At 41.6% G+C, this 13,155-nt stretch overlaps 1 protein-coding gene across 1 annotated transcript in view; it reads right to left on the reverse strand.

The window, feature by feature from the left end:
• PDE5A (phosphodiesterase 5A, cGMP-specific) overlaps positions 1-13,155 on the reverse strand; it is a 128,748-nt gene that overhangs the window by 27,991 nt on the left and 87,602 nt on the right. Inside the window, exons 11-13 of the mRNA XM_010835012.1 lie at positions 11,787-11,933; positions 6,581-6,706; positions 4,744-4,838 (exon numbers count right to left, since the gene is read on the reverse strand). Of these exons, the coding sequence (XP_010833314.1) occupies positions 4,744-4,838; positions 6,581-6,706; positions 11,787-11,933 (368 nt within the window). The remainder of the gene's footprint in view (positions 1-4,743; positions 4,839-6,580; positions 6,707-11,786; positions 11,934-13,155) is intronic.

Below are 13,155 nucleotides of genomic sequence, written 5' to 3' on the forward strand. Positions count from 1 at the left end.
ACTGTTTCACACTAGAGAAGATTCTTGGCTTGTGACATAAACAAATGCAAACTTACTTATATTTTTACATGCTTACTCACATGGTTTACCTTTACTTATGTTCTAAAACTATGGATTTATGAGTCAATGACAGGATGACAAATGCCCCAAATTCTGTCTTTACAAAGATATTCATGGAAACCAGTGTATCCCCTGTCCTGTCACTTTCTCACTCTTTAAACACGAGGCCACATCGCCGCTTCCTTTGAGGTCATGCCACAAGGACACTTTAAACCACTCTTGCTGGGGGATTCTTCCCCACCGCTGTTAGTGAGCAGTCGTGGGTGAGCACACCCTCCCTGCCTCTCCTCCCGTTGCTGCTCCATCTCTGGGCGGCGTAAGGACGCTGGTGCGGAAATCAGACCAGTGCCTTAGAAATCAGGAGAAAATGAAAGTGCTGGGAGAAAACACAGCCGCCCCAGCACAGTATTCCTTTTCACTGGCTCTAACAGCCATCCTTTAATCTGACTTCTCATCCATATATATTGCTCTGGGCTCAAATCTCTTAGCTACTCTTTGTAACCCATGCCAAACCATTTACTTCTCAGCTTCACAATTTCTCTCCAAATCATCGTGATCACCTGTCAGTCAGGGCTTATTTTATGTTCCTGTTCTCTGGGATCACAGATACTCAAGCTGATGAATCATTTCACCCTGTGACTCCAGTTCTTTGACCTCCTTGACTCTGCCGATTGTCTTTTTTTCACAACAGGAGACTTTCCCTTCTCAAGCTGCTACCAGGCAGTCTCTCTACTAGTCCCTGTCCCTCTCTGGGACAGAGCAAGATCTTGAGCTCTTGTATATCATTAATAGTATACCCCTGTGAAAACAGCTAAAACTTGCTGACCAGATAATCTGTTTCAGGTACTGTTCCAAGCACTTTGCATCTGTTTATACTTCTTAATCCTTATAGGAAACCCTGTGAGACAGGTATTCTTCCATCACTATTCTACTATACAGAGAAGGAGGCACAGGCAGTTTAAATGACTTGGCTCAAAGACACAGTGAGAGGAGTCAGGATTTGAATGTGCACTCAGGCCGGTCTAAGGACTAACTGAACTCACATATATAAAGTGCTAGAAAGAGTTCCAAATGCCACAAGGCTAAAAGCTATGACTATGTTGAGGGTTAACTTCTATTATTGTTATTACTATTATTATTAGCTACTGACATTAAGACTAACTGAACTTGCACATTCTTCATATCCAGACCTCCAGTCTCTCAGGCTCTCCAGCATTACCAAGGATGACCTCATTCCTGGCTCAAGTACACTCTGCCCAGTTTGAACTTCACGGGCTATGGTTCCTGTGCTGCTGCTGCTGCCTTCTAACGTCTCTGAGGTCCTGCTGACCCTCTGTGACCACTGGCCCTTCATGACCCAGCTCACTGTTGCTCCTCTGTTACAGAGCAGCGGGGACCACGGTGCAGGGCGAGTTCTTCCAGGACACACACACACGTGATCGGACTGTGGTTACCAGGAAATTCTTTCATTCTGGTTTGGCTGAATCTCTGATTTTGAAAAAAAAAAAAACAAACCTCACTTGGTCATCCTACCTCTTCTAACCACCATCCTGTGTTATCCTCCTCATTGTTGGGCTCCTCTCCCCTCTGTGCTCCCCGCCAAGGACACAGCATTCAGACACACCTCCCAGCTCTCTCCCACTCATCAGTGGCACACTCATCGTTGCTCATTTCCTGGACCCAGGGTTATGATTTCCCCCTTCCTTCTTGCATATAACTAACTGTTCAGTATTAGATTTAAACAGTTTTCTTCCTTCCTCGAGCTAATATGTGATGTTCATATACACCTGGCTTCCGCTAACAGCTTTCTGGCTGACCTCTGTGGTTCTAATTATTACCTGTTTACCTTGTACCTTACTTTCAGATCTTTTCTTCTCAAGCAATGCCATTAACCACTCAGTGGTCACTACACCAAATAAAATGCACAGCCTGGTTTTCTAGCCCTCCCTCTAGAGGGTCTTCTAACTTCTGCTTCTTCATACTCTTACTTTTCATTCTGACTAGTCAGGCTAGCCATCACTGCTGTGCCAATGAAAATGCCCACTTCATGGTATTTCTAGAATATCTTCATGTTCTCTCCTCTCCAAATCTTACTCACTTCAAAGATCCGACTTAACTCTGACTTCTTCCATTAACAGTAAAGATGGGCTACGCTGATCATGACCCATCTCCTTCTCTATCCTACACTTCCAGCCCATGTTATTAAGGAACACAGGACTTACCAGATACTTTGACATTAGTCACCACTGTTTGAGGAGACAATAAAAATTCCTGGAGAACAAGAATTGAATTTTACACGTTTATAGCTCTCTGCCTAACAAAGTACAGGCCCCAGTAACTGCACATTATCCATCTGCCTAAAATGTAGGATAATTTCACTATACTTAGGTTTATAAAACACAAATCCTGAATCTAACCAAGTAAATGTATCTACCACAGTCCTCCTATATGGACTACAGGCCTAATGGGGGAAAATTTCTCTACATAAGCAGATGTCTGTTCTTCAGCCACTTGTTCCTGTGACTGTCTGTCTTTAGTATCCATCTGAAACCACTCTTCCCACCATCCAGCCATGTGCGGGAGGAAGGCGCAGGCAGTGAACTCTCCCCACAGGTATTTCACTGGCATCCTCACAGTGCTCCTCATAAGGGCGGTCTTCCTGAGCCAGGACGAAACCAGAGAACCCGATTAAGAATCAAGTTTCCTAAACAAGGCCTCTCTTCAGATTTTCTGATGAGACCTTCAAGAAGAACAAATGACGGTAGTTCTGTTTCTGACTTTGCTACTTCATAAGGGCTTTTTCTCTTTTTGATGCACTGACTTTTTATTTCTGTGCTGCCTTTTATTTGATAAAGGTCTGGACACGGTACACCTTTCTAGAAGTCAGTTCTTTATATGGAAATGTTTCTGACGCTGTTAGTCTCCCAAGAGGCCCCTGGTTAAGAAAATTCTCCTTGAGATACCACTTGTTTATCACCAAGAAGAAAAAGAGAAACATCCCTGGGACGTTCTTGGCTTCCTCTACTCAAACCACAGGGATGTAGGAAAAAATAAGTATCTTTGAAACTCCTTTAATTTATTTTTAAAAGTTGTTATTACTTGGTGCAAGTCTACTTTGCGGTATATGTGGAAGTAAGATCCTGCAGTCTTTTTCCCAGGACTTTTTTTTTTGAAGAGAAGATGACGTTTCTCCAGATGTTTTTTTCTGGGTGATTATTTTTAAATAAACAAAGGGAAAAAATAGCTGAGTACTTTTTTCACTCTGAAGCACGGCAGTATGGCCAGCCATACGGTAACAGTCCATACCCCGATGACAGGATGCTCAGGGCTGAGGGAAGAGGAGGAGGCCCCACTGGCTGACCCCCGGCCTGCTCGCGACTCTCCTGCACACGTCTCTTCGCATCACTGCTCCCTCTCATAGCTGCTCCCGTGCTGATGTGAGGCTCAGGACCACAGGACGTGACAGAGCACCGAGGGCAAAGGGCGCGTCACGCAGTCAGTTCTCCAGAACGTTAGCTTTTAGAGAGGAAACAGCTCGCCTCCGATAGCCAGGCCAGAGCTTGCGATCCTTTCCCATCAATGGTCAGAAGAGGACATGGTCGCTACATTGCTACAGTTCTTTTTACATCAAGTTTTCCACCTACTGTATTTAGATAAAGGGCATGTGATTAGAGAACTTTCTGAAGTTCTCTCAAGATATCAGATATCTGGAATATCCTAGAGAGATATATGCATTAGCTGAATCACTTGCATACTTTAAAAAATGTTCAGTAATAAGATATTTCGCCAAGAAATGTATGCTTTCAACTAATTTGCTCCAAGAAAATAAAAATGACATGATAGCATTTACGATGTCATAAATCTGATGATCACCTTTAGTATCGCATTTGCCATTGCAAATGTTATGTAAACATGGCCCACAAATGAGCCTGAAAAACTTGTCTGAAGAATTAGTATCTTATACTCTCAAAATCAGTCCCAAAGCAGGCTTCTGATGACGACAGGACTATCACTAGCACCTGAAGCTAAGATTCATTTTAACACTTAAAAATGTACCAGGCATTCTACCTGGTAGTGATGTGCGTTATGTCTTAAAAAACTTATGTCCACCCTATGAGTAGGAATGCTATTATCTTGATTTCGCAGAGGTGAGCACCTCTGCTCACGATCACACAGGGACTCTGTGGCGAGGGGGAGGACTCGAATCCAGGTCTGAGCTCAGAGCCCAGATTTGCCAATACTGTGGTCTACTGCCTTCACTAAGACCAAAAGCCTCTTTATGGATGACACTTACTAATACTTAGGATCGAGCTAAGCACTTTTTCAAGTACTATCTTTTATTCCAGGGTGAAATTCTACCTTTTCTGTACTAGTCTTAATAGTTTTCCAATGAAGCTCTTAAGCCTGGTGTTCATAAACTAAAGCAAAACTCCTGGTAATTATCCAATGAAATAAGATTCTCAATGTAAATACTTTTCAAACTTCAGGCCAGAGATGTTCCTGATGTGATGTTGGACTTGCATTATTTTTTCCATTTCCCTTAAATAAAACCAGAGTATGTTACGGGACCCAGACCAACTGAAATTTCGTACCATTAGAATTTGCCGTGGCTTCTACTTTTAACAAGACAGCCCTACAATTTAAAAGAAACACCCTCTTCTGCCGCTGGGGCAGATGTCTTACCGCTGTATGTATGAGTTATTGACACCACGGTGATCCAGATCATGGCTTAAGGCAGCAATCAGCAGTGCGAGTATCTCCAGGTCCGTCAGCCTCTTCTACGTGACCGAAGACCGTGGGGAGAGAACGAGAAAGAACCGTTTGGTAAAGCACATTAGCTACCTCTTTCCACCCATCATGTGGTTTTGTCCTCAGCACTTTACATATGTGCTTCTTTCTAGTCACAGAGGACTCGCGCTAGAATCCTTTCCTGCAGGGATTGAATCAGTCATATTCAATGATAATAACCCCAGTCTTCAGAATGGGGTTATTGTTATCAACAGAAAAAATTAAGATGCCTCACATAATCAACAATCTGTCCATGTGCAGTCAATGTTTTTAATTCTTCATTATCTACATACATGTGGGATAATCCGAACTTCCAACAACTGTCTTCTCCCTGAATTTTTGCAGGGAACCTTCTGCATTCCCTCTAGATTCTGTGGCCTTTTCTCTCTGCCAGTTACTATATACTTCATTCTCTCATTAGGAGCATAGATGTGATTACTAGCCAACAATAGGAAAAAAAGACGAGGAATGAAAATTTGGCTTTGAAAAGTTGCAAAATATATTCCAAAGCCAAATACAGGTTATTTTTAATTCCTGCCATTTGTATTATCTACTCAACTATTCTCCTTCATTAGTAAGAAAACACAGGTGAAATTATCATCAGCTCTGTTCTGTTGGACCTCTGAACATTCTACATAGTAATGTCTACAGCATACACAAAAGTCACCATTCTATTATTATTCACAAAATGCAGGGAGAGGCTTCAGTGATACAGTCCTCATGACTGTCTCAAACCCCAAAATAAATTCACCTTATTTCTTATAAATGTTTGTTAGAGTAGGAAAATATAATCATGGTATTTGATATGGCTTCTTAAGACAACAATCACTTTTTTTTTTTTAGTTCTAGCCAGTTAAAATGTGCACTAAATGAAAGTCGAGACAGAGAATAAAATTTTGAGAGTTTGTTAAATAAAAAAGAGCATGGAAGCTCTGAATTAAAAACAGTCATATGATGGGTGCCTGGAATCACTTACCTAGAATAACTAGTCAATTCCCAGTGAAGTTAGAATCTAAGGCCAGAGATATGAAAAATCTGACCTGGAAAGGAATGAATTACTTGAATCTTTTCTGCACTGATCTTCCTTGTAAAAGTCTCTGGTCATGTATATGAAACCAAAACCTTTTCCATGAAATGATATTTATAAAATTAGTGCTCCGGAGAAAATGTGATAGAGAACCCTGGGCCCATCTATGGAGCCAAGTTTAGGAACTGAGTGGTTTTCGAGAAAGTCTACTATGGAGCAGTTTAAATGTGACTGTGAGAAGCTGGATACTTTTCCTTCTTCAGTGGAGTTTCCTCTGAAGGAGGTATTTATTTGGCCAAAGACTATTAAGTTTAACATGAAGCTATTTAAACATTTTTTTAAACATGCAATGTATATTATATATGAAAGAAAATTAGAAATTATTTTGCCATATTAGTCTTGTTGAATTAAGAGACGCAGGAGACAAGGGTTCACTCCCTGGGTTGGGAAGATGCCCTGGAGGAGGGATTGGCCACCCACTCCAGTATTCTTGCCGGGAAAATCCCACGGACAGAGGAGGCTGGTGGGTCACACACGGGGCTGAAAAGGGTCGGACACGACTGAGCACAAGCACACACAAGGCAGTTTACTTCTAACTGGAAATAAGTGTTATTCTTAGTCATCACTAGTGCACATTACAACAACTGGAAGACTATGCTGTAAAGCAACAAAGCGTCTAAATATATAAACGACTCTGAGCAGTACCTGAATTTTGCCTGCTTTTAGTGCCGCAAACATGCACTGAGCTGTATTAAAGGCATGTCTCCAATTATGATAGGCGACGTTCTTCCGATAGTTCTTCTTCACACTTAAAATCCACTTGCAAAGGACCTTTAGGAAACAAGGTGTAAGTAGTCAAAATAACTGCTAACGCTTACCCTACACTGACTTCATGCACTGTACGAAGCGTGTACATCTGACCCCAGGGCTCTGCGGGACGCACTTCAGATGATGGGATTGGCATTCGGAGAGGAAGCTTGCCTGAGGCCACGGTGCATGTGAAGGATGGGGCCAGAATTCAGATCTTGAGAGTTTTGATTCCAGAGTCCACCATGCAAAGCACGGTGCCAGCTAAATTAGATGTAAAAGGCAGGGCACAGACTAGCTTTTTAGAAGATACTATGTCCACGTGTAGTCAGTTGGGACAGTCCAGTCACAGGTGCATGAACCCATGCGCAGGGAGCTCGCAGGCAGCTGCTCTCCACTTCTCACGCCCTCTTTCTGTGCGTCCGCAGAGGTGTTCATGAGGCCCTTCTGGGGACAGACTGGGGGCAGGGCACACAGCACACACCCAGGGACAAACTAAAACTCCACATCACAGTCTCTGTCCCTTTAAACGATTCTTAAATATTCAGGCAGAGTTACTGCTTGGTTATCAAGAAGTAATTAAACACACACACACACACACACACACACACACATAAAGCCCTGGTGTGTGTGTATATGTGTGTGTGTTTAATCTATGTATTTTAAAAGATGGAGAAAAAAAGGACAGACTGTTCAGAAAATCTCACAAGCTAGGTTTATTTAATTCAACTCCAAAGTGGTGGATTTAACAAAATCCCTGGGGACTCATGGGCCCTAAGCATGATAATTTTGTGTTTGTGTTATCATCAGAGTCTGCCTCTCTTCGATTCTGAATGATTTACTATGCTTTGGGGGATCTCTAAAAATAAATATGTGCTTCTCCCTATGTATATTTATGGGGATATTTCATACACAAAAGCCATTGCTCTGGGGAATGGAAAAAGTACCAGGGAAAAGAATCTTGCTTTAATAATATTCAACACAGTTTGATTGGCTGCAAAAGTAGGCCAAAAAACAAGGTTTCTTCTTTGTTGGTACAAAATTGCTTATAGAGGATTTGGCAGAAAAATCAATGCTTTCATATCCTCCCTTTTCTTCTCAGGTCTCTTTCTTCCTGTTCTATGATGCAGTTCACAGAGAATTCTGATAAAAGGAACCCAAATGTCCCCAAGCTCTTTTACCCACCCCTGAGTAACCATATTTCCCAGAGGATTTTCAAAGGCTAAGACTGACATGTGCTGACCTGAAATACACTACAGCATGACCATTTCTGAATAAAGTTGACCCTGAAGGTAATAGGTTCATCTTATTAGGAGAATTTTAAGTAAGAACTATTAACTTTCTTTTGATATGTTTAGAAAGTATACAGTGAAGTCTTATAGAAAATTGTCTAGTTGCTAAGTTGTGTCTGATTCTTTTGCAACCCCTGGACTATAGCCCTCCAAGCTCCTCTGTCCATAGGATTTCCCAGGCAGGAATACTGGAATGAATGGGTTGCTATTTCCTTCTCCAGGGGATCTTCCCAACCCAGGGATCGAACCCATGTCTCCTAAATTGCAGGCAGATTCTTTACCACTGAGCCACCTGGGAACTCCTGTTGTAGAAAATTCTGGTGATTAAATATAGAATCAGGGAAAATAAGCAGGAAAGTCCAGATGTTTAACCTATGGGCATATCTCTCTACTAATCATAAAATCTGTAGACATAATTAAATAGGCATGTATAGCATATAATGGGAAAGAATGGACAAAATGATTATGAAACCTAATTCCTAATGGACTACTCTCTTCTTTTTCGGGGGGCCATGCTGCACAGCTTGTGAGATCTTAGTTTTCTGACCAGGGATTGAACCTGATCATCCTAAGTGGACCTAACCACTGGACCACCAGGGAACTCCTGATTCTGCTTCTACTAAGATGGGCCTGTTAAACTGAGTAACCCAACGACTGCCCCATTGCATCTAATTAGTAACCAGATTCAAGTACAGTTTTGTATTCTGTTATCAGAATGTTCTTAACAACATTTAGGAAAATTATGGTCAGATCTGTTAAATGCTTGGTGGCTATGCCTGGAATGTTCAAACTTGTAATACGGCCTTTCGTACAGGACTCCTGAACAGCTGTGAGCAATTTGGAAGACCCTAGGGAGCGTGCTCAGTACAGTGAATCGGTCTCCAACAATTACAAAGGCTTCCTGAGTCCTGAGCAACATACTTAAGATTCTGTGCAAGGAAGTAAATAAAGAAAACACAGCTCAGCTCCTGCCTTCAAGAGTTTCAATCAGTAGCAAAACTAACAAAAGCACACATATAAAGGAAATAAATTCACGTAAAAATGAGAACACAAATTTATAAACTGTCAACAGGATTCCAAGTGGCCTGAAGTCAGTCCTAGAGTTTTCCCAGGAATAGAAACTTTTGCGTCATGCTTCAAGGAAAAAGTATGCTGTGGTACACAGTGTAGTGGACTTGGAAGTGGACAATCCTGTCCATTTGTGGGAGGAATGACTTGTCAAAGACAGACGGTAAAGGAAAACAAGCGTAGCACACGCAGATTGGTAAAGTAAAAGACTCTGTTTCAGAGATCCATGAGCGTTACAGGAGAGAAAAGGTCTGGAAGCCAACAGGGACAAGAAGATTTGTCATATCTTTCAGTAGGAAGGACTCTTTGTCAGGGCACTTTATGATGCTAACATCTTTTCTAGCAGCAACATTTTAATTATCATCCTAAAATTATATCTGAAATGTATAGTGACAGTAATATCTGAAATAAAACAGATGAGTCACCAAGGCAGGAAGGCCAACAAGAGTAATAGAGATGTTCAAGCTGACACTGGCCAGAATCAGAACAGTAGTTATTCAAATGGAAAAGCAGAGGAGATGAACAAGACACCGAGGAGAAATACCTGCCTGATGGACAAACATTCCGGAAAGATAAAAATAAAAGACTGAGGGAGAAATTCAAAGGACTATCTTCTTATCCAACACTCAAATGCTACCTTAAAGCTTATTTTTTAAAATTTACTTTTAATTGAAGAATAATTGCTATATAGAATTTTGTTGTTTAGAGCTTATGTTTTTAAGATATAAATCAATTTATGTAATAATTTCATAAATAGGTACAAGGATCATATTCCTGTTCTGGCCAGGCCCTTTCAACAGAGCTATTACCGGTGCAAAGTATGGGAGCTCTCAGGAATGGAAAGCGACCTGAGTTGCTATCTAGATTTATGTAAGTCCTATAACTAGCAAGCAGCAGGACTGAGACTCACATTTAGATCTTCTGGCTCTAAATGAGATCTTCATTCCATTAATAAAGGCTTTAATATATGAGCCCTATGGGGTAATATAACCATGGTCAAATTTGGTTTAAAGAAGGGATTAACTTTCTACTTAATACTTTTGTATTAAGCAAAATATACAGGTGTGCACACATACACACACATACAAATAGACAGTCACACAGATGCATGTTTAATTCTCACAAGACCCCCACAGGGAAAGTCATACTATTATTCCCAATTAACAGATTACAAAACTTGAGAATGTGAGCAATTACCTGCCCAAAGAAATGAGAGCTAATCACCAGTAGAGTTATGACTCAAATCCAAGAACCTTCTACTCCATCCTGCTATGTCTGGAGCTTCCCTGGTGGCTCAGACGGTAAAGCGTATGTCTGCCTGCAAGGCAGGAGACCCAGGTTCAATCCCTGGGTTGGGAAGATCTCTTGGAGAAGGAAATGGCAACCGACTCCAATACTCTTGCGTGGAAAATGCCATGGACGGAGGAGCCTCGTAGGCTGTACAGTCCATGGGGTCGCAAAGAGTCGGGACATGACTGAGCTACTTCACTTTCACGCTATGTCAGTTTCTTCATTTGTAACACAGGGACGATAATAACCAAAGGATGTTTCTTGAGAGCTTCTTGAAATAATTAAATGATATGATATCCCTTAATCAACACACTCTAATAGGAGTGAACTATTACTAGAGTCTACAGATTGTATTTTCACCCAAGAATAATATAAAGTTTGGTTAAATTGAAGGAAGAACCAGATTTGGGCCCCCAGTAATACCAGAAATGACACTGTATTAACCTTAACTGTATTAGAGCTCAGCTCTCAGACCTCAGTAAGGCTCTGAGATCAGGGACAACTCATCACTAAAGTGCGTCCCTAGCACAGTGCTGGGTACACTGTTTATTGTTAATAAATTTTTATTTTATGAATTAATGGAGTGCTGGATAGCGGAGGCCTTCAAGGTATTTACATATCCATATAGGAAATCCATACGAGGAGACTAGACATGCAACTGACTGGAAAAAAAAAAAAAGACAGCTTTAAAGGCAAATTACTCAATTTCTTTTTCATATAGGCCCTTCTATTCTCCCTTATTCTTTGATGCAATAACACAGGCATTATGAAACAAACTAGAATTCCCTGAAATCTCCCCAACTGGTATGAGAAGGGACTGAGCTCAGTCTTGCTATTTTTGAGAGGCAAGTAAGGTAACTGGCTGGGGTTAAAGTCCGTCTTCATCTTCACTCCGTATGTGTGACCCTGTCTGAACCAAGAGCTTGGCTGCACATCAGCCCCTCTGCTCCCTCATTTCCAAAGGCGTTCACTCTGTTTGGGTCCTTCTTTCTACTGTGTACATAACCTCTGTAACCAGATCTTATTCCTTCCCTGCTTAAGATTCCTCAGTGACTCACCATTGTTCTCAGCATAAAATCCAAATTCCTCTAAGTAGCGTTACGAGGACCCACGCAGCCTGCTTCTCACCGTCCTCCAGCAGCTCTGCCACCGTCACCCCGACCAGCGCTCCACGCCCCACCTCGACCCTCCCCTTGCTCTCTGTCGGGAACACCCTGCCCTGTTCTGCAGCCTGCTGCTTGATACGTGTGGGAACCCAGTACATGTCTTCTCAGTGGCTGATAAGTTCTCTTCAAACATTCTGGGTCTGTATTAGGTGACAGTATATGAATCTTCATTCACACTTCGTTCATCTTCATTTCATACTGAAACTTCATTCCATACTAGCATCCGAAACTAATTCTCTCTCTCTCACACACACACACAATTTCCAGAGCACATCACTACATTGCTACCTCATGTTTCATCTGGAAGTTCTGCACAAGGTTGAGGTCAGTGAACATCCGGATTGTGCACAGTGCTGTTTCCAGGTCAGACAGCTCAAAGTCGCTGAAGCTGAAGTCAGTGATTTTAAGGGTCTGGGCAGATGGTACCACAGCAGCCTTGGGTAAAGGGAGAAGAGGAAACTAAGTGAAGCTGTTTCACAAATGCAACACAAACGCAGTTTCCTTGCTTTGCTTTCAGAAATGGCACGTTGGACTTAATTTTTTATTTTTAATGTCATACACTAGAAATATTTTACTACAGAAGTTATTCCTTTTTTTTTTTTTTTAACTGAGCCCCTTGTGGGTAACTGCTATGCTTCTAAGTAAGGCCAGGTGGAGAGAGGGTAACTGTACCTGGACCACTAGGCAGATCTAAGGAGTCCAGTGATCCAACCGCTTTATATTTCCTCAGCGTCAATTCACTCAACAGATATTTACTGAGTAGTTATTCAGGACCCGTCCCAGTACTATGGACTGAGAATAAGTAGTGAGCAGGATAAAGATAATGTTCTAAGCATTTTATGTTTAATTCTCAAGACAACCTTTTGAAATGGATACTCTAGCTCCATCCTTGGTTTGATTTTTAATCATCTTATGGTAGTAAACACTTGCAATTTCTTCAGATACACCTTGCTCTTTTTAAAAAATCAATATTCCTTTTACCTCCTGCTTCTCCTACTTTCTTTAACTAAAGGACTTCTTTAAGACACAGTTCCCATCCATGCCCTTCAGAGCCAAGCCCACTGTGGGAATACCTGTTTAATCACACAAGTCACTACAGTCTACTTTCCTGTTTATCTGCTCCTAACCACACTGGACTGACAGGTCGGGCTGAATCTCACACATCTTTGCATCCATTGTGTCTACTGATGGATAGAGTTCTGATATTTGTTAATATGAATACTTATTAAATGAATGGGAGGGGGAAAAAATGGCATTCTCTTCACTTAATTTGAGTTACAAGTTATAAGGTCTGGTTTTAAGGTCCCAAATCCTCCTAGAAAGGTGAGGTCCATTAATTTTGAGTTGGAAAACTAGCAGATGCATTCATTCCAATCTGTTTTGTTTGGCACTGAATATTTTTAAAAATCACCATTATTTGTTACACTATTTTAAAATTGGGAGATTTTAACAATAAAGCCGTATTTTTGATCTTTCCCGAAAAATCAGGCCACATTGAGCTTCAATTCCCATAAAGCGACTAGCCACAGCCAGCTCTCCTCCCCAAAACCTCCACCCCATACCCCCGGGCCCCTCAGACTGAGCAGGTTTCACACCCAGATTCTCTGCCAGGCCCCCCACCAGCATGAAAACTTACAAGAACCTCACTCCTCAACCC

The sequence above is a fragment of the Bison bison genome, unplaced genomic scaffold, assembly GCF_000754665.1.
Source record: "Bison bison bison isolate TAMUID 2011002044 unplaced genomic scaffold, Bison_UMD1.0 scf7180017845482, whole genome shotgun sequence".
NCBI classification, from domain to species: Eukaryota; Metazoa; Chordata; class Mammalia; order Artiodactyla; family Bovidae; genus Bison; species Bison bison.